Source organism: Phyllostomus hastatus, unplaced genomic scaffold (assembly GCF_019186645.2).
Source record: "Phyllostomus hastatus isolate PE091 unplaced genomic scaffold, TTU_PhHast_1.1 phas_scaffold_12, whole genome shotgun sequence".
In the NCBI taxonomy this organism is placed as follows: Eukaryota; Metazoa; Chordata; class Mammalia; order Chiroptera; family Phyllostomidae; genus Phyllostomus; species Phyllostomus hastatus.
In genome coordinates, this window is record NW_025334007.1 from 11,848,449 (window position 1) to 11,867,492 (window position 19,044).

A 19,044-nucleotide genomic window follows, 5' to 3' on the forward strand; every position below is an offset into this window, starting at 1 on the left:
AATTACTATCAAGTTATAACTGCTAACCACTCTATTATTGGGGTCTTCATGTGTACAAACAGAGAAGGAGTCTGGTTTATTGCTATTTTTCTGTAACTGCTCTTTAACAGCTTGGCTTATACTCACAACTGAGTCTTCTACTGTTTTCTTCTCAGCTACAGAGTCATGAATGCGCGCGCAACTTTTTCGATTGCCAAATCTTTTTTTTAAATTTTTATTGTTGGCACTATGACAGATGTCCCATCCCCCCTACCCCTTTGCCTGCCTCCACCCAGCCCTTGCTATCTCCAAATCTTGAAGCTGGAATAATTGCCAATCTGACTATAAAAAAAGTACATCTGCCATATGAAAGTAGTTTCAGCTATTACTGTTAAATGAGTAATTACGGCATTAGACTCTGGTGGCACATGATAGGAACTTTGAAATACAGTTGAATGTGGAGCGTGCTGGGGTTATGTGGTTTCAAATGTTGAAAAATTGCTTCTTTGTGCTTATTGATATTTTTTTCAGGGAACACTCTGTTATTTGGTTCAAACTGTAACATGACAGATGATGTCTTTGGTACACATAATCCGTGCAATTATAGTGCGAGCTTCTTCTGTCAGTGGTGGTTAAAAATCTGTATACCTTCATTCCTTTTTAGCCTCTGATATTTTTGATTCAATTTAACTCAGCCTTTTATTTAAAAACTTGAATTTGAATGGGTTCCATTAACAGTGTTTTAAGGTGACAGTCAAGTCAAGAATGCTGCCAACTTTAAGCTGAACACATTCCCCTGCCCTCCAGATGAATATGCAACCTAATTTCAGGCCTGTTGTAATGCAGGAGTGTAGCTGATTTGTAAATGGCCCTTGCAAATAACATCATAGCACAATTGCCAAGCGATGGTTCTCAGGCAGGGGGAAGTATGTTACTAGCTATCTAACTGGTCACCCTGATTCTGGTCTCCCAGTTCTGCCTGGGATGCAGCTCACAGAGCCATACAAGGTGACTGAAGCTATAGAATCATCACGGGCCCTGGCTGGTGTAGCTCAGTGGATTGAGTGCGGGCTGCGAACCAAAGTGTCGCAGGTTCAATTCCCAGCCAGGGCACATGCCTGGGTTGCAGGCCACGGCCCCCAGAAACTGCGCATTGATGTTTCTCTCTCTCTTTGTCCCTCCCTTCCCTCTCTAAAAATAAATAAATAAAATCTTTAAAAAAAAAAAGAATCATCATGGATACAGCCATCCCATTTTAGTTTCATTGTAGACACACTTAGGCCTGTCTCCATTCATTGCGATGAAAGCCAAATGAATTTCATCCACTTTACTAAACACTATATCCTTTTCTTCCTTTCAATTGGAAAGTACAAGTGAATATTAAAGCATAAACACAATTACAGGTGACTCTTCCTGCTAATGAACTTACCATAGAGCCATCCTTGGCCTGTGGTGTGCATTTGCCACTCCCAGACTGCGTGGCCATGGAGGCTTCTCTCAGCCCTGTGCCCTGTTGCTGTGTCTGTCCTGATGGCAGGGATTGGTAGGTTATTCATGTCTACCCATTTTTCCCAGAGTGGCTAGAATGGTCTTAAATATAGAGAAGGATTGTGTTAAATATTCAGAAGGTTAATTGAATTTAATATACAACCTGAAGATTAATCTGAAGTTTTGGAGTCATTAATGATTCAGTTTTTCATAGCATGTAATTTATTTGCTATTATCTAAGGTAGTGACTTATTGAAGTAAAAAGGGAACATTTTTTTCCCCACGAGATGGATCTTACAAGCTGCTGTTGGTTTCATTTATATATGTGAGGTTCCTCAGTGTTACATGATATATTGCAGCATGGGATCCAACACTTGCCAAATGAGAGTGCAATCATTAGTAACTCCCGATTTCATGAATATTAATAATAATGGTTGGGTATCAGTTTAAAGGACAATGAATCAACATGGAATATTGTAATGATTACTCCCGTGTCATAGCTGGGAAAACTGGCGCTCCGAAATGTAACCTGCCTTAATGGAGATTGCCGATCTATTAAAAGTCAGCCTTGGTATTTGAACCCTAGTAGCCCGATTTTGCATAATGGCATTGTAAGAACTAACTGGAAGGACAGATATTCTTAGAAAGTATAGCCTCTGATGAAAAAAAAATCAACATGGTTGTTTCGTTCTTATGGTAACTCAGTTTTTGTTAAAGAGTTGGCTAGTGAAACTGCCTGGGGAAATGTATTTCATAAGTACATGCTGAACAAATATATCATTTGTTCACTTGTCATGAGTGCTTAAAAACAGATGAAAATGGGTAGTTAAAATAGTTTCATTTTCCCAATTCCCTCTGCTGTCTTACTACTACATATGTTACTATATAGTATTAATACTGTGAAAGCCATATTGTCTGGTACTTGTCTACTGAGAATACTCTGGAAATCAGCATTTTTTAATTTTAATAACTGTTACATACTTGGTACCAGTTGACTGTTTTGCAGACTGTATTTTTCACCTGCTTAAATGCTTTTCATATTTTCTGTAATAATACTTTTTGAGAATACATAAACCGTATCAAGTACAAGATTGGAGAGGGAGGACTTTTAACTTTACATCGGATGAAGAGGGGGATTCTATTCATTGGTTTCTGGGTATTTTTTCCCTTTGCCATTAGAGGAAAGCAGAGTACTTTCCCACAAGCACCTCCCTTGACACACCAAAAGGTTGCTGGTGTTCAGTAATGGAACATTCACTGAAGGAAATGCAATCCGGGTGGAGTGTTCTCTAATCAGCAGTAATAATTGAGCACCTAGTGTGTGCATTGTTCTATTGTCTGTAACATTTGGGGTACCACATTCTGGGTGAGGAAAATAGCAAACTTTTTTATAGCACTTGCCGTGGACCAGAGGTATTAAGCAATTTCTTGGGGGAGCACAGTTTGCCAATGCAGAGCTGGATTTGAGCCTGCGGGTGGTTTGGCCTCAGAGTCCTGCTCTCTCGCTCCTAATTGCACTGTGTTACAGGATTAGCTGGGTGGCCTTGGCTTTGTTAAAACAATAACAGTGATACAAACTGTAGCTAGCATGAGGAAATACCCCAATCTGTCAGGTTCTGAGAACCTGCTGGGAATCTTGGCTAAGCTGAGTGTTAGGCTACCTGGAGATTTTCTTTTCATATGCAGCCACATTCATTTGGAACCACGACTTCCTGTGAATGCCTTATGATGGCTGTTTGAAGAAGAGAAACAAACATATGAATTTTTAAAAAGTTTCTTGAGGTATATTGATTTTTAGGAATGGATGCAATTAGTAGGTCTCATAAGTTCAAAGAATTATTTATCCCGGCATATTTGGGTTGCACATGAAGCTCTTTAATAGTAAAAGATGTTGCGGGTCCTACTGCTTTGATGATGTAGGAGTAGCTTGAAACATGCGCAGTAGTGCGAGTGTCAGTGCTGCCAGCACAGATGGAAAAATATATTGCTTAAATTGAAAAAGCAGGCTGTGTCTACTCTTTGACTCCCTTTATATTTACTCTGACTACTCATACTTTCTGGGAGGGTGGGGAGGGGATTTGGCCCTGTGCTTTATCGGGAAGATCCTGAAAAATTTTGGATTATGGATTCTGAGTACCTCCTACTTACTCCTCCCACTTGTGAAAGGGAAACAAGCAAAACACAACCTGGGAGATTCTGAAGCCAGGTCATGACAGAGCCTAACGTGCCATAACCCCCCCAGGGAATTATGCAAAAATGCAGATTTGGATTAGGGGGTCTGGACTGGGGCAGATGGATGTGGGGAGGCGGAGATTCTGCAGTTCCAAGAGGCCTCCAGATAATGCTGCTTATAGTAGCAAGAGTGTATGTAGCTTGTAGCTGATCCATTTTGACCCAGCCCTGATCACCTGAGTCACCTGGGGGACATCAATTCCCAAAGGAATAGGATTACAGTTACTGGGGCTGAGGCCAGACAGGTAATTTTTTAATGTGAGTAAATTTTAATGTATTAACAATATGTTTATATTTAAAAGCTTTAAGAGACAGTACATGTACACAGGGCTGAACAGCAGGGTTCGCACGTGCAGACAAGCTGCCTCGGCGGCCAGGAACATGTGCTGGTGGCAGCGCAGGTGGAGCTGGAATAAATAACAGTGCTTCCGGAGGATCGTAGTGACTGCAGGGCAGCTACAGCAGGAACGCTCCCCAACAGACATGTGCAAAGTTCTAGGTCTCCCCAACAGCTTTCGAGCCTGGCTGCCAGCTGCTGGGGGCAGCCACATGCAGGCACAGTGGGCCTGGGGTGCTGGCGGGCGGGGAGGGTGGAGGGGTGCTGGACACAGAAAACTGAAGAACTAGAGTTCAGACAAGCACGTATTCACACCATGTAAAGTGACTGTACACAGTTCACAAAGGAGCCACCAACCTCCCTGTCACCCTCTGGCAGCAGGCTAGGCCATCACAACTCCCGACAGGGACACTGTCATCAGGAGGAAGGCTGCCCTGTGTGCTGAGGACAGGCCTCTAGGAGAGGGCAGAGCCGTCCTCGCTGCGGCACTGCTGAGAGTCCCCAAACCAAACAGGTGCCAGCTGCTCGCTGCAGGTGCGGAAAGCACCACATGTCCCACCTCAGACCCGCAGGGCGGGTGGAGGCCATTGTCTTCTTACCTGATGGCAATCACGCGATGTGTGTTGTCAATCATGCTTTAGCCAGAGCAGTGATGGGGGGACAGGAACGTTAGTTCCATGAGCTGAATACTTATTGCTATGAGCCTACTTCTAATGTGTGTCTTGAGCCAAAACATAGTGTCTAAGGACTGCTAAGCTCAGCATGCACTTGCACCTGAAGGAAAGGCAGTCCAGGGGCAATGGCACCTACCCAGGGCCCCAAGCACACCTGAAGTGGAGAAAATGGAAGCCACCCTGCACAGCTAGGTCCAGTCTAGGCACAGGAGCCACAGGTAGCGGGCTGATCGGGGCTTCTTAGGACTGCAGGTTGGTTGAATTGAGGATTTGAGAAGTAGCGTCAGATCTGGAGGCCTTTGAAAGTTCTCATGCTCAGCAAGCTGCCATTGAGCTCCAGGTTCTCCTTGTTGGCTCCATGGAGGGCGGCACACGTTTGTTTCTTCCCTGAGCAGGTGGAAGTGAGGACAGGCTAGCACACCTTCCCAGGTGTGGAGGGTGGCAGCCCTCGCCGCTTGCTGGGTGTCCGGGGCACACTGCCGTACAGCATCTCCGTCTCCATCTGCTTCTTGTTCTTCAGTTGCCTTTCCTGCTTGGTGCGCTCTTTCTCTAGGCGGTACACCTCCCACTGTTCGGCCACGTACTCCATGAATTTCTGTCCATTCACCACAAATGCCTTGGAATGCTCCTTTTCCTACGTTTCAATCTGGGCCATCAGTTCCTCTTCCAGCTTAGAGAGTGTTTTTTGGAGCCTCACTCGTTGCTTTTCCTCTTTTAGAAGATTTCTTCCTCGGTTTGTGAACCAACTTGGATCTGACGCTTTTCTCTCAAAGTCTAAGAAGAGCCTCCAGCTCTCTTCCCACTTCCGCACACCTTCGAAGAGTTCTCTGTGAAGCTCGTAGTAGCTTTTTAACCGCACAATCTCAGCGTCATGGAGCTGGAGCAGAGTTTCTGTGTAGTCTTCATTAGAGTAAACAACAAAAGCCTGTCTCTGCTCCTGGCTGTAGAAACACTGGTGCCAGTACTTCTCCAGCTCCACTCGGATCGCCTCGATCCATGTCTTCATGTTTTGCTTTTTCAGTTCTTCCAAGCGATCCACTTCTGACTGCACAGTTTTCTTGACCTTGGCCTTCGACCCAGTCATAACCATGGCCAGAGCGTCTCTCCCCTCTGCTGGTATTTGCAGCCTGTCCCAGAGCTCCTGGATTTGAGCGCGCGGCCCCTCACGCACTGCTTCGTTTTGTGGCTTCCACATGTCTAGCTGCTGTAGCAACTTCTGTAGCATTGCGATATTGTCCAATGACAAACAAAAGGCATCTTCGTCTTCACACACCACGTCTCGTTTGAAGCTCGTGTCTGGGGTGTGGTCCAGTTCTTCCATACACAGTATGATCTGCTTCTTCAGGGTGACGAACTCCTCGAGCCAAGAGGCCTTCATCTCCTTCAGGGTGGCCATATGCTGCCTGAACTGGCTCATCTCCTCCACGCTAGGGACCCGTGTCACCGTCAATGTCATAGCGTGGCACGCAGAGGACTTCACACAGTTCTTGATCTTGTTCTTGAAACAGCTTCAGCTCACGTTTTCTCTCCTTCTGTTTCCGCATGAGTTTCACCTGAGTCCACAAATCCTTTTCTAGCTGCAAGATGGTCGGCTCCCCTTCCTCCTGAAACATGCAGCTTCCTGCACAGGGTGGTCAGCTCTTTCTGGCAGTTAGCAATGCTTTTGATGAGCCTTTCCTTCAGGCTCTCCTCTTCAGCGATCACCATGTCCAGGAGGTCCTTGATGTGCTTCTTCACAACCTCCGTTCTTTGTAGCCGTTGGTCCTCGGGAGTCCCAATGACTTCCCATAGCTCCCAAAGGTTTATCAGGGCTTTCTGCAGACACAGAATGGACTTGTCCACGAGCACCTCACTTCTCCTCATGGTGAACGCTCCCAGGGACCGGATGTGAAAGTCCAGGACCTACTCCACACAGCACTGAGCACAGCAACCGACGACCAGGACAGCTCGCACTGGATTGCCACCGCCAATTTTTTTTTTTTTTGTGGGGGGAAGCTACCAAAGTGAGTCGATAATAAATTTGTCAGCTTTGTTTCTGGGGTGGAGCAGGGTTCAGGTAATGCCAGCTTTGAAAACTTCACTGTAGGGATCAGATCAAGATGTTTAAAGGCAAACTTTCTGATACCCTAAGAGCCTCCTGTTGGCCCAAATTACATGAGAAGTCTTGGCCACCCCCCACCGCCCCCACAAAGGGCACTGCTGCCAGTTCTTTATGATTGCGTCCAGACCAGCTTAAATCATAGAGAGCACCAAGAAAAAGGGAGCATTTAATGGTTAGTTTGCGGACCTGCTTAGCATTAGATAATGTCTGTGAAGGCTCCCAGAGTGCGCCCAGGAAAGCTGGGGCCCAAATATGGAAAAGAGGAGTCATGATTACGAGGTAGGAGTTGAAATTACCGTCATGCACATTAAAAGTATTATTTCAGCTCTTTCTTATGCTCTTGGCTTTGGGATTTCATTTCCCGTGGTGTTGGGAGAGGAGGGATAAGCTAGGAAGATAGGACTTGCTGATGCTTTTGTTGTAATGAAGCTGGAATTCTATGGCCCTCCTCTCTCTCCCAATCTGTCTGTCTGTCTGTCTCTCTCTCTCTTTTTCTTTCAACAGACTCTCTAGCAACTAGCTTTTAAATATTTCTTAAATCTTACTATTAATCTTTCACCCTGAGGTCTTGCACAAAGATAATACACAGGTGGGGACAAATGGTCTTACCTTTTCTTAATCTATTGTGTCCCGTTTTTAATGTTTAGTCTTTTTACAAAACCAAGTGTTTCCGATTCTTGTTGCATTTGTGATGTTCTGTACCCCAGCTTCTTACCTTGTCCAAGGGTTAAAAACGTAAGGGAAACCCCATAATCAGAAGAAAGGGTTGGATGTTCTTTCACTTCCTTTTTTGAAGCTTATACAGTGAGAAAGGCATTGTGCTTTGTTGCCTTTATCTTATGCATCAGGGGGAGTTTGAGTAGCAAAGCAGAAGGTCGGGGATGAGGGATTTCTTACAGGGTTCCATTTAATATACACTGTGGGCACCTGTGTCTGTTGCTAAGGCTGAAGTCGCTTTAGGAAAGTGGGTGTGGGTGAGATAGGATACTTGGAAACTGCCTCTGGCTCTCCCACTGTCAACCTCAATGACAGAGTGGCTTACAGAAGAACCTGGTGTCCTTCCTGAAAGAGAGAAAGATAAGACCAGTTCTTTCAGGTGTGGAATGCTGCTCCAGGCCCTTGTGGGAGAGACAGAATTCCAACCCACTGTGGCGCATGCCCAGTATACTAAGGGGACCCAAAAGGAGGGAACCTAGAGCCTACCACAGGGTAGGAAGGAATAGGTCCAATGAGGAGGATGGCCAGCGACCCACGATGGGGGTGTAGTATGAACGGAGGCCTGGAGGGGGAAATGGCTTGATGGATATCTGGAAGTAAGCTTTGCCAGCTAGTGGGGTTAGTGAGCCTGGGGGTTAACGGGGACCTTGTGTGTCTTTGTAAGGAACTTGGACTGTAGAGGTAATCAGGAAGAGTTGGAGAAAGGATTTTAGCAGAGGTGTGCTGCCATCAGATGGGGATGGAGAAAAAAGTCCTTCTAGTAGGTGACTTTTCTGGAATGATCATCTGCTCCCTGGTAGCTTTTTAAAAACCAGCTTTATTTGAGATCTAATTTACATACCATAACTTCACCCATTTGAATTATCCCATTCAATGGTCTTCTATATGTTTATAGAGTTGTGTAGCCATCACCACAATCTGATTTCCAATCATGTCCATCAGCCCAAAAGAAACCTTGTGCCCATTTGCAGTCACTCCCATTTCCACGCCCAGCTCTCAGCAGCCACTCATCTTTGTAATTTCTCCTTTTTTTTTTAACATTACGGAGAATGTTTCCTAAGTGTATTATTTACTTGAAGGAGTATCTCTGCCAAATTATAAACTCTTGCTCTTGGCCTTCCAGCTACCTCTCAGCTCATTCCCATCAGGAGTGCTTTGGATTGCATGGAACAGAAACCTGGCTGGGACTGGTTTAAACAGGGATGCTTGTTATCACACATAATTGGGAAGCTACAGAGAGGGTGGACCCTGAGGGCAGTGTGTTCAGCTGCTTAAGGTGACATTAGAGACCTGTGTTCTGATGCCATTTCTCCTCCATGGCATCCTTCTGGCAGTAGCTTCACCCAAGGGCTGGTGTCTCTGTGGTTGTCAGGTGATTGGATGGCATCCTCTGGCAGCCCTCTGATTCCTTGTTCACCGCTGGTATCTAGGAGGAGTCCTTTCTTGCACTCTCTGTCTGATTGGGTGTGATTACTTCCTGTTGCCTACCGTGAGCCAATGATTGGCTTAGAATTAATTGAGCTGCCTCTTTGAAGTTGAGAATGGGCCCTATGGTGCATGGGTGGGCATCTGTGACCCATAGTGAGTTCTGGTGGGTAGGCTTGGGAGTAATAAAGTAGTACATGAGTGTTTTTTCAAGCTGACCCTGGCTTGATGTCATTGTGGAAAGTGTCGTCAGTTCAGAACTCCCCAATTAAGGAATTTGTTGTAATTTGGTCAGAGAGTGCACTGAAGTTGACCTTTGGAAGCTTTAATAGTGTGTGCATTAGTGAGAATGGTGTTGACATTAACATATGTGAAAGATTAATGATTTAAGTGACATTAGAAAAACCTGTTTGCTTTAGGATAGAAATTTTTAAATATATGACCAGTAGTAAATAACATAAAATCATTCTTACCTAGTTATTAGGTTAGCTCTTTGGTATCCTTGCGAAAAAAAAATCAATCCTGAATATATCAGTATTCAAGTTACTATATGAACTTGAAATGAACAGAAATTGACCTTTTCAAGTATAATTAATGCTTCATGAAGGCACACAGACATTCTGCCAGTTATTTGGACTTTATATGTAGTAAAAAAAAATCAAGGTATGCCTGCTCTTCGCAAAGTAATTTTATTTGACTGTCAGCTGCATTTTCAAATCTGTTGTGGAGTGAGGCCTGTCTTTATGTCAGTAATGAGCATTTGCTGGTGCAGCTCTTAATGGTGAGAACGGATGTCAAAGAAAGCAAACACCATATGCCCTTTGTTTCCCGTGCATGTCCCCTCCTGGAGGCTGGGTGGAGTGTTTCAGCTGTCTCGAATAATCTCCATTTTGCTGTTACTGCAGACTTTGCGGTTCTCCAACTCCCTTCTCTCCAGTGTTAGTTACAACTTCCTAATTAGGTGGCTCTTCTTCCTCTTTCTCCTCCTGGGTCACAAAGGTTTCACACTCTCAAGTGTGAGAGAGTGGATTAATTTTGAAAAATGAGTTTCACTTGAGCTGTGACAGAACTAAGTGCGGAGAATTAAAAAAAAAAAACCCACCCAGTGTGAATGTGTAGTGGGAGGGGCAAGGCAGGCTGGGTACGGGACAGGATGCTTAGAATAATTCAGCTGCCAAGTGAATCAGAAGGACTTGGAGTTCTCAGCGAGCACGGACCACACTCCTGCCCGGAGTTCAGACACAGTCAGCCCCAAATCACCATTTCCTACCCCACAGAATGGAGCTTTCTGCAGCCAAAGCCCCGAGTCCTGTAGATGCGTCTGAGATTGTAAGTAGGCCATACGTACATCTGTTTGGGTTGTTATTATGTCTGCATCTTTCGTAGCCTGTTGCCTGACTACTTTGTAGGCTGGGAGGGAGGCGTGGTGGGACATTTGGTACCGATACAGTCCTTCCCAGATGGTGAGCAACACTGTTTTCCACTTGGACTTGGGTCTCAGTTTTCTTGTTTTTGGTAGAAGGGAATTTCTTTCCCTAGGTCCTCCTCTGTGACAGAGGTGGCTTTTGGCTGAGTCCTTTTTGTAGTGGAATCTGTAAAGCTTTTGAACAGCCCTGTCATCTGGTGTGATGGCTCTTTCCTTTGAACCGCTATCGAGTCTTTTCCAGGGGACACCGAACACAGTTCCAGTCACCTCCCCACCTCCCACTCTGCAGGTGGCCCTGTAGTCAGTGAGGTGTCCTGATCAAGGGCTGGGAGCAGGTAACATTTCGGAGGCAGCTGGCCAATTTGTGAGTCTGGGATGAGGCCAGGTGTGGAATGCAGCTTTCCTGTGGTGGGAAGGAATAAAGGCGAAGGAGATTAGAATGAGAGGGAAGGTGGGACAGAAACTCAGATCAGGCCACTCAGAGCACTGCCCTGTTGCCAGGTCCTGGGTGGTGGGCAAGACTCCACTCATTCAGCTAACTGTAGCCTTGGGCTACTAATAAAAAATCTCTCCTAGTCTTATTTATCGAATCTGAAAATCACCATCACTGTACTTTGTGGGATAGCGGGATTGTTCGAAGAAATGAATGTGAAAGCGCCTGGCACTTGGTAATCTCTAGCTGAGTGATCTCGTTTGGCCCTCCTGACCCTCTCTCCTTCCTTCCTTCCTGGGATAGTGTACCATCAGTGCAAGCGGTGTGCTGGGCTCTGTGAAATGGCACTCATGTTGTTAACCCCAGCTTGTTTCAGGGTGGCCTTTGTGGCCACCAGATTCTCTTGGTTGGTATCATAGGTTTGGTCTTGAGGTTGGCCAGTTCAACTTGCTCAAGTCCACAGCCTCAGATTGTCCTTTTAGTCATAGCCAAGTGACGCCCTAGAACAAGGAGGTCCCAGGGAGAAGGTGTGAGTGGGTTAGGTTTATGTCTCAATGATACATTTGCGTCGAAGATCATGGGGACTGCGGATTGAAGTCTCGAGGCCATGTTATGAGTCCTAGAGGGAGAGTGGTAATTCAGAAGAACCGTTTCCAGTTCAGTGTTGAGTTTCCAAGTTAAGGATACCTATATTCAGCTGGGAAAAGGGAGAAGAAAAAGAAAAGGTAAACCTTGAAGAATACTGTTTGGCAGCTGTCTGATTTCTGATTCAGAAGTAAGCACAGGGCACTGTCATGGTGACTTACAGCCAGTTGTTTCAGTTAACCTGTTCATGGATTTAGGCAACTGCTGTCGATCAATTTCCCGGTTGCCTTTCCACCATTATATGTGCTTGTTTAGGGGACTTCCGAGAGCCTGTCTTCTTCATTAGCTTTCCTGTGAACTTTAATTTGCTAACTGTGAGTTAATTGGTAATAGTAGTGTTCCCTTGTCAGTCACACATTCTCCCACCCTTTACCCCCATTGTATTCCTTATATTCATATTCCATCTCATATTTAGGCTAAAATTGTTTGCCTCTAGTTAGCAAGACTCCTTGATAACTGTATTCATGAGCTCTAGCGCAGCGCTAATTTTTATCACTGATTTTGGAGACGCCATATCATCTGTACACTTTGTTTTGTCTGCGATGATTTGAGAGTACCTTTTATGGTAACCAATATCAGAATCATGTATTACAATGTACTGACTTCAGTAGCTCTCCATTCCAGTCTGCTTTCTTGCCCATGGCTCCCTGCACCTTGTATGGTCAGGGAGTCGCCTACCTTTGTAGCCTCATCAAGGTCACCTCCTATTTGGCCAAGACCTTCACTACACAAGTGCCCTGGCTGCCCCAGCTCCTACCCCTGGGGCCAAGTGCTTGCAGTGCCTCCTCTCGGGAGCTTTTCTTTCTTCCTTTTTCTTTCTTTCTTTCTTTCTTTCTTTCTTTCTTTCTTTCTTTCTTTCTTTCTTTCTTTCTTTCTTTCTTCTTTCTTTCTTTCTTTCTTTCTTTCTTTCTTCTTTCTTTCTTTCTTTCTTTCTTTCTCTTTGTCTCTCTTTCTCTGTCTCTCTCTTTCTTTAAAAAGGATATATCATATTTAAATTTTTTTTTAAATCCTCACCTGAGGATATGTTTTTATTAATTTTAGAGAGAGAGAAAAGGGAGAAAGAAGAAGGGAAGAGAGAGGGGAGGGGAGAAAGCGAGAGAGACATTGATGTGTGAGAGAAACATGGATCAGTTGCCTCCTGTATGTGCCCTGACTGGGGATTGAACCCGCAACTCTTTGGGGTACAGAACAATGTTCCAACCAACTCAGCCATCCAGCCAGGGCCAGGAACACCGTTTCTTAGGCTCTTGCTTGGCTGGCTTGCTCTGCTTTCAGGTGTTACTGGGAGAACCCCTCCTGGGCCATCTTATCTAAAGGGACTTCCTCCATTTTAAGCTTCCTGTTCTCCCTTCCTGTTACACCACCATATCTATTTCTTGCAGAGTACTTTTATCACAGCCTGTAAATTCCTTTTTGCTCATCGATTTACTTGGTACTTGCTGTTTCTCCCAGTAGAATTTCAGCCCCAGTACAGGCAGGGGCCTTGCCTGTCTTATTCCACTCTCTCCCTAGTCCTAGGCACATAGTAGATTCTCAACAAATATTTGTTGAATGAATAGAGGCGTTGGATGACAAATATAGTACATGACTTTTAAATAGTTTGTGACTGCATGCTGATAAAGGCCCCTCCATCTTTTTTGTGCTATTGCCTCCCGGCCCCACCTTCCTTCGCCATTGCTCTGGCACTTATGGGAGCCCTGCATACCCCAGGGCCCTGTTTCCCTCTCCTGGCAAGCCCGTAGCTGGTGTGCAGAATAACCCTCTAACTGTTTTAAGTATCATTTTCTCAAAATTAAAACCACCTGTCTTCAAAGTGTTTTGCTTAACACAAACGCTCATTTCTTTACCAAGGCCTTCTTTCTCTCCTGCCTTTTCCCACCTCCTGCCAAGAATAATGGGAAAACCCTCTTATCTTGGAAAGTGGTTTTCCCTCTGGTCAAAACCCAAACCCAGATGATTTATCACCGTGTGTGCCGGGCAATAGCTTTTCCCTGCCCTGCTGCTCTCAAATATTAGCGGTTTGTTCTCTGGAGGCCCAAAGAGCTCTCATGATGGGGCTCAGTCTTGGCACTGCCCGTCTTTGTATATTTCCTTTAAACATCCTTCAGGTAAAGAGCCTGGCCCAGGCCACCATGCAAATGGTGGAAGGGCTGGAGACCGTGTCTTAGTACTGCTCTGTGGTAGGCTGTTTGCCAGGGCATTGATATCAACTCTGGGGAGTAAATAATATGATCCCATTTTAGAGATGGTGAAATGGAGGCTCACAGAGCTTAGGGAGGTTGTAAGCATACAGGATCAGAACCCAGGGTTCCCTGGCTTCCAAAGCCATGCATTATTTGTTGGTGTGCTCAGTATTTCTCAGGCTGTTTTGACCATGCCCTACATCAAACCAAACCAAACCAAATACCACTCCCCCCAAAAACTGGCAGTTTAGCCCATATTTACATATATCTACATATATTTGTTACTGCAATAAGTTTCCCGAAACTGCAATTGCCTTCACTGTGTTTGATGTACTCTGATATTCTCTATTCCATTTAAAAAATGCTGGTCAGCATATAGCAGGATTCCTTCCTTTTTAAATGCCGAATAATATTCCATTGTATGTATATGCCATAGTTTTTTCATTCATTTTCCCATCAGTGGACATTTAGGATGTTACCACATCTTGGTTGCCAGGGGCTGAGGCTGGGGGAAATGGGGGTGGTTGTTGTTTAACTGGTATAAAGTTTCCATTATGCAAAATTGTTATGTTCTAGAGATCTGTACAACATTGTGTCTGTAGTTATTATGCACTTAAAAGTTTATAAAGAGGGTACTCTCTGGTTAAGTGTTCTTACTACAATAGCTTAAAATGCTGGTAAGGACCTTCTAAATTGATTGTATGGCCCAGTAATTGGTGGCAACCCGTAGTTTAAAGAACACTAGGGTTGGTGGTATGTAAAATGTGCTTACTTCTTTACATAGAGGTTTATGTGATGCTTACATTTTAAAATGTAAGCTACTTTAAAATGATGCTACTTTTTTTAAAGATTTTATTTATTTATTTTTAGAGAGGGAAGGGAGGGAGAAAGAGAGAGAGAGAGAAACATCAATGAGGGGTTGCTGGGGCCGTGTCCTGCAACCCAGGTATGTGGCCTGACTGGGAATCGAACCTGCGACACTTTGGTTCGCAGCTCGTGCTCAATCCACTGAGCTACGCCAGCCAGGTAAAATGATGCTACTTTTAAAAATGTTTGTAGAGCCCTGGTCAGGTAGGTCAGTTGGTTAGAGTGTCATCTCGATACATCAAGGTTGTGAGTTTGATCCCTGTTCAGGGCACATACAAGAAGCAACCAATAAAAGCATGATAAAGTGAAACAACAAATCGATGTTTCTCTCACTGTCACCTTCTCTCTCTCTCCCCACACTTCCTCTATCTCTAAAAATCAGTCAATAAAATAAGTAAAAATGTCTATAGGAGTATAACATAACATATATAAATGCACATAAGTGTACAGCTTGTTGAATCTTTGCAAAGTGAGCAGCATATCTGTGTAACCAGCACCAGATCAAAACACACGACAATTGATTTAAGCTTCTTTGAATCAAGACAGTCATGGAGTACAGCAGAAACTGATATGCCCTCAATTTGTTCTGAATCATGCATGTACGACTTGCTCCGTAGAGTCTGTCTTTGTAGAAGTCCATATCTTGCGTTTGCAGTGATGGAGCCTGACTGGTGTTTTAATTCTAATGACTGCTAAAGGAATGGATCAAGGCTTCCTCCCTAAGGGCGATCAGAAATGGCTACAAAAAGGGGCTGACTGAGAAGGTGCCTGGTGAATATGACCGAGGAGGGAGGAGGAAAGGGCAAACGTTCGAGTGATAATGATTGAGACCAATTTTACTGAAATGAAGGTGGGTGGGAAGCAGGGAAGGGAACTTGTGATTAGAGTCCCAAGCTCCTAGAAATCAATGAACTTTTGTTTGAAATAAGGAACATCTACCTCTCACAGTGAGTATTGACTTTTAGAGAAAATTGTTTTCGCATATTGAATCAAAGTGCTTATTTCTTGGCAAAAGCCATAAATGCATCTGATTACAAAAGCAAGCTAGAGGAGCTTTGGTTTCATAGTGTGTGAGTTCTGTCAGGCTGTGTAGGTGGACACACTGTACACCATTTGTTGTAAAGGGGTGTGCATTATGAAAGAGAGTGGATAGTTGAACGTCCTTTTGAACATTACGTGCTCCTACAAACTTTTATTAATTAATGCCTTTTGTGACACACATTGATAGCTAACTTTTAGTCAAGCTGCAATGGCTTCCTTGAATCAAGAACTTTGGGATAATAATAAATTCTTTTGTCTTTGTTGATTAGATAAGCTCTTCTTCATTGTTGGTTTTTTTGTGAAGGAGATTGAACTCTTGCACGTTTGGTGTGTGTCTCCTGGTGTTCTTGAACTACAGTGCTTGCTGTGGGTTTGTGTTTAATTCTGTTTGTGACATGACCGTGTATGTGTAAGACAAGTCCTGGGACTATAAAAGACACACTGTAGAACAGGAGGAGGCACCCGCTGGGGACAGGGTACATATATCCGACTTCATGTTCCTTTCTTGGCACTGGCATCAGGACAGGGCTCTAAGTACTTGCTGAATGAATGGAAGGAGAAGGGCAAACCCTCAGGTGCCTGTTTGCCAGGAGACAGTTCCAGTGTATGCCTGTTGTCCTGGCATTGACATCGATAGCACCCTCTTTCATTCTGAAATTGTCCTGGTTCAGATGATAAATTATTTTTGCTCTGAAATGTTCTGGTTTGCATGGACAGACGAGGACACCAAGGCACAGAGAAATCACTTTACTTGGCATGGTCACCTGCCAGTGAGAGGTAGTGTGGGCATTCTTTCCTAGGAGACTGAATTCAGATCTTGTCATTTGACTGCTAAGTTCCGCTGTTCCACAACTTTAGGCCCAGGAACATGTAGTACAAAACCAGCACTCTTTATGTTTTTCAGTCTTAGTATTTAGTAAAAATCACTGCTGTGACGTGTAACTCAGGGCAGCTGGGTGTGCTAGGTAAAGACCCACTGAAACCCTACGTGTATCCCAGAGCAATACTACCATTCACATATGTGTAGTGCTTTATAGTTTCCAAGGCCATTCTTCCTACATTATTGTGTTGAAGCTTCTGTCCACCATGTGAGGTGCATGGTAGTACCTGCATTTTACAAAGGAGGGTAGGAGATCAGCCAGATGATGTGGTCCCCTGCCTGAGGTTTTACAGCCAGAAAAGCTGCTGAGCTAGGATTCAGCTCTGATAGTCCACCTTTATTATTAGTACACTTCCCATTAAACCAGAGGTGCCTCTCAGTCAGTTCTCACACAGGTCTTTGAGGGTGCTGTGCATGAGGATTGGGAAGTCTCCTGAAGACTCATTACCTGGACACAGGATTTCTCAACCTTGCACTGTTGACATTTTGGGCCAAGTCTATTATTGGGACTGTCCTGTGCACCACAGGATGTTTAGTAGCATCCTTGGCCTTTACCCACTAAAAGCCAGTAGCACATATCTCCATCCTCCCCCAGTTGTGATGACAAAAAATGTACCCAGACAGTGTCGCATGTCCTCTGGGGCACAGTTGTCCTTGGTTAGGAACCACTAGCCTAGGTAGAATGGCAGCATTTAAAAGAGCAAAATAGACAACATTGAAAATGTTGCCATTTTTCCCTGTAGTTTTTAAAGCATCAGAAAAGCTACCAAAAGACCCACAAAGGGGTGGAAAAGAGAACAAGCAACACATTTCATGTTGAATTCACTTCCATGGAAAAGCATTGGGTCTCTCAAGGAAGGATAAGACAGCGAGGGTTTTTTTTAAAGTTAAAAATCACACAAAATTGTTTTCTATAGAAAAGAGAATCGAGATCAGCTGAAATATATGAAGTCTTCTCTAATCCTACTTCCCAGAGATAACTACGGATCACATTATTCTGTATCTCGTTCGAACTTTTACCATCACACATGTATGAATTGATATATCATTTTCCAAATAGGGCCATGTCACAAATGCTGTTATAATCAGCTTTTTTTAGCTTAAATATGCCACAAATAACTTTTCATATCTGTGATAGAGAGGTAAAGTTTTAATGGCTGCATAGTATTTCACTATCTGGCTATGGCCTAATTTATTTCCTCAGTCTCCTGTTGTGTATGTCTGCTTGGTTTCCAATTTCGTGTTTGCTATTACATGCAAAACTATGATGCAGATCTGTGTATGCACTTTAAGCCTTTCAAAGGTATTTTTTTTCCTTATAGAAGTTTTAGTACCAATTGAACAAAGCAACTAATTCATAATGTGCCGGATTGTATTTTTATTATTTTTTTAATACGTAATACATTTTTTACTTTAATTTGTAGCTCTTTTTCTTTACATTTAGATTGCACATGGGGAATGAATTATGTGTCATTAAAATATTCTTTGTATTTCATAAGAACTGATTTCCAATGGGAATCATTTTTAAATATACATATGTATAACTTTTTCTTTTCTTTCCACATTTTTTATTGTTGTTCAAGTACAGTTGTCTCCATTTCCCCCCCCACCACTCCGCCCACCCCAGCCATCCCCACTTCCCACCCTTGATCCTACCCACTCTGGCTTTGTCCATGTGTGTATCGTGATTATAATACATGCCTTTGTCCTTTAAAATTATGAAAATTCATTGATAAAAATTTGATTATGCTCCAGGCTTGCAGAATGGATGTGGAAAATTCTTTGGTTTTCTGATTAAATGATGACTAATAAGAAACCATTTAGGTTTTATGCTTTGTTCATGCAAACCACTCTTAAGTGCATCGGGCTATTTCCTGAGTAGAAATTACAGCTTGGGAAAGATCATTGAATCTTCCTTTAAAATTCTGTTCACTGTTGAGAGAAATTTAGAGCTATGTTCTTATGAATTCTCATTGCTCATGGATTTTGCTTATGTGTTTAAAATGATAAACTCATGGTAAAAACATTCAAACAGTACAGTGGAGCTTAAATAAAGTTCCCTAGTTTACTCTCTACTCATTTTTTTATTCTAGAAATTTTTTATGTGTATATATAAACATTAAAAATATATAAAAAAAATTTTAAAACCCACAAACTAGACAATAATATGCAAAGTCTGATCTAACTACCTTTTTTTTTAAGTGAATGTATCTTTCTATGTCTATACCTTATTCTGTTTAATTGGTACCCTATTTGGGGTTGTTTCGGGCATTTCTTTTTGTCTTGCAACAGAGCACCTTATTTTATGTGAGTCTATCTGTAGGAGAAATGTGTAGCAGTGGAGTTGTTGGGTTAAGAGTATGTGTCCTTACAATGTTCATAGATATTGCAAAATTGCCTTGCCACCAGCAGTACATAGGTTGATTTGTTTCCATCAGACATTTTCCTTCCTGCTTGATGTGGACTGTGAATTAATAAACCAGGAACACGAAAGTTGAACCTCATCTATGGGAAGGGCCACAATTGGTTAGAAGGAGACCAGGGTCTCTCTAGTGACCACTGTAAGCATTGGTTTTTGACTTTGGGGGTGGTGCAGGAGATATGTATTTCCTGGTT

At 43.5% G+C, this 19,044-nt stretch overlaps 2 protein-coding genes across 5 annotated transcripts in view; one reads left to right on the plus strand and one right to left on the minus strand.

The window, feature by feature from the left end:
- SH3KBP1 (SH3 domain containing kinase binding protein 1) overlaps nucleotides 1-19,044 on the plus strand; it is a 317,304-nt gene that overhangs the window by 69,042 nt on the left and 229,218 nt on the right. Inside the window, exon 1 of one of the 4 annotated variants that reach the window (XM_045856035.1) lies at nucleotides 9,970-10,282. The exons of the other annotated variants lie outside the window; for them this stretch is intronic. Coding sequence (XP_045711991.1) covers nucleotides 10,232-10,282 — 51 coding nt within the window. The 5' untranslated portion in view covers nucleotides 9,970-10,231. Of the gene's footprint in view, nucleotides 1-9,969; nucleotides 10,283-19,044 lie in introns of those variants that run through there. 4 annotated transcript variants of the gene reach the window in all.
- Nucleotides 4,994-6,573, minus strand: LOC123830055 (protein regulator of cytokinesis 1-like). The gene is given in 3 exon segments (XM_045856038.1): nucleotides 4,994-6,151; nucleotides 6,153-6,314; nucleotides 6,415-6,573. Coding segments are annotated over 3 exon segments (1,479 nt in total).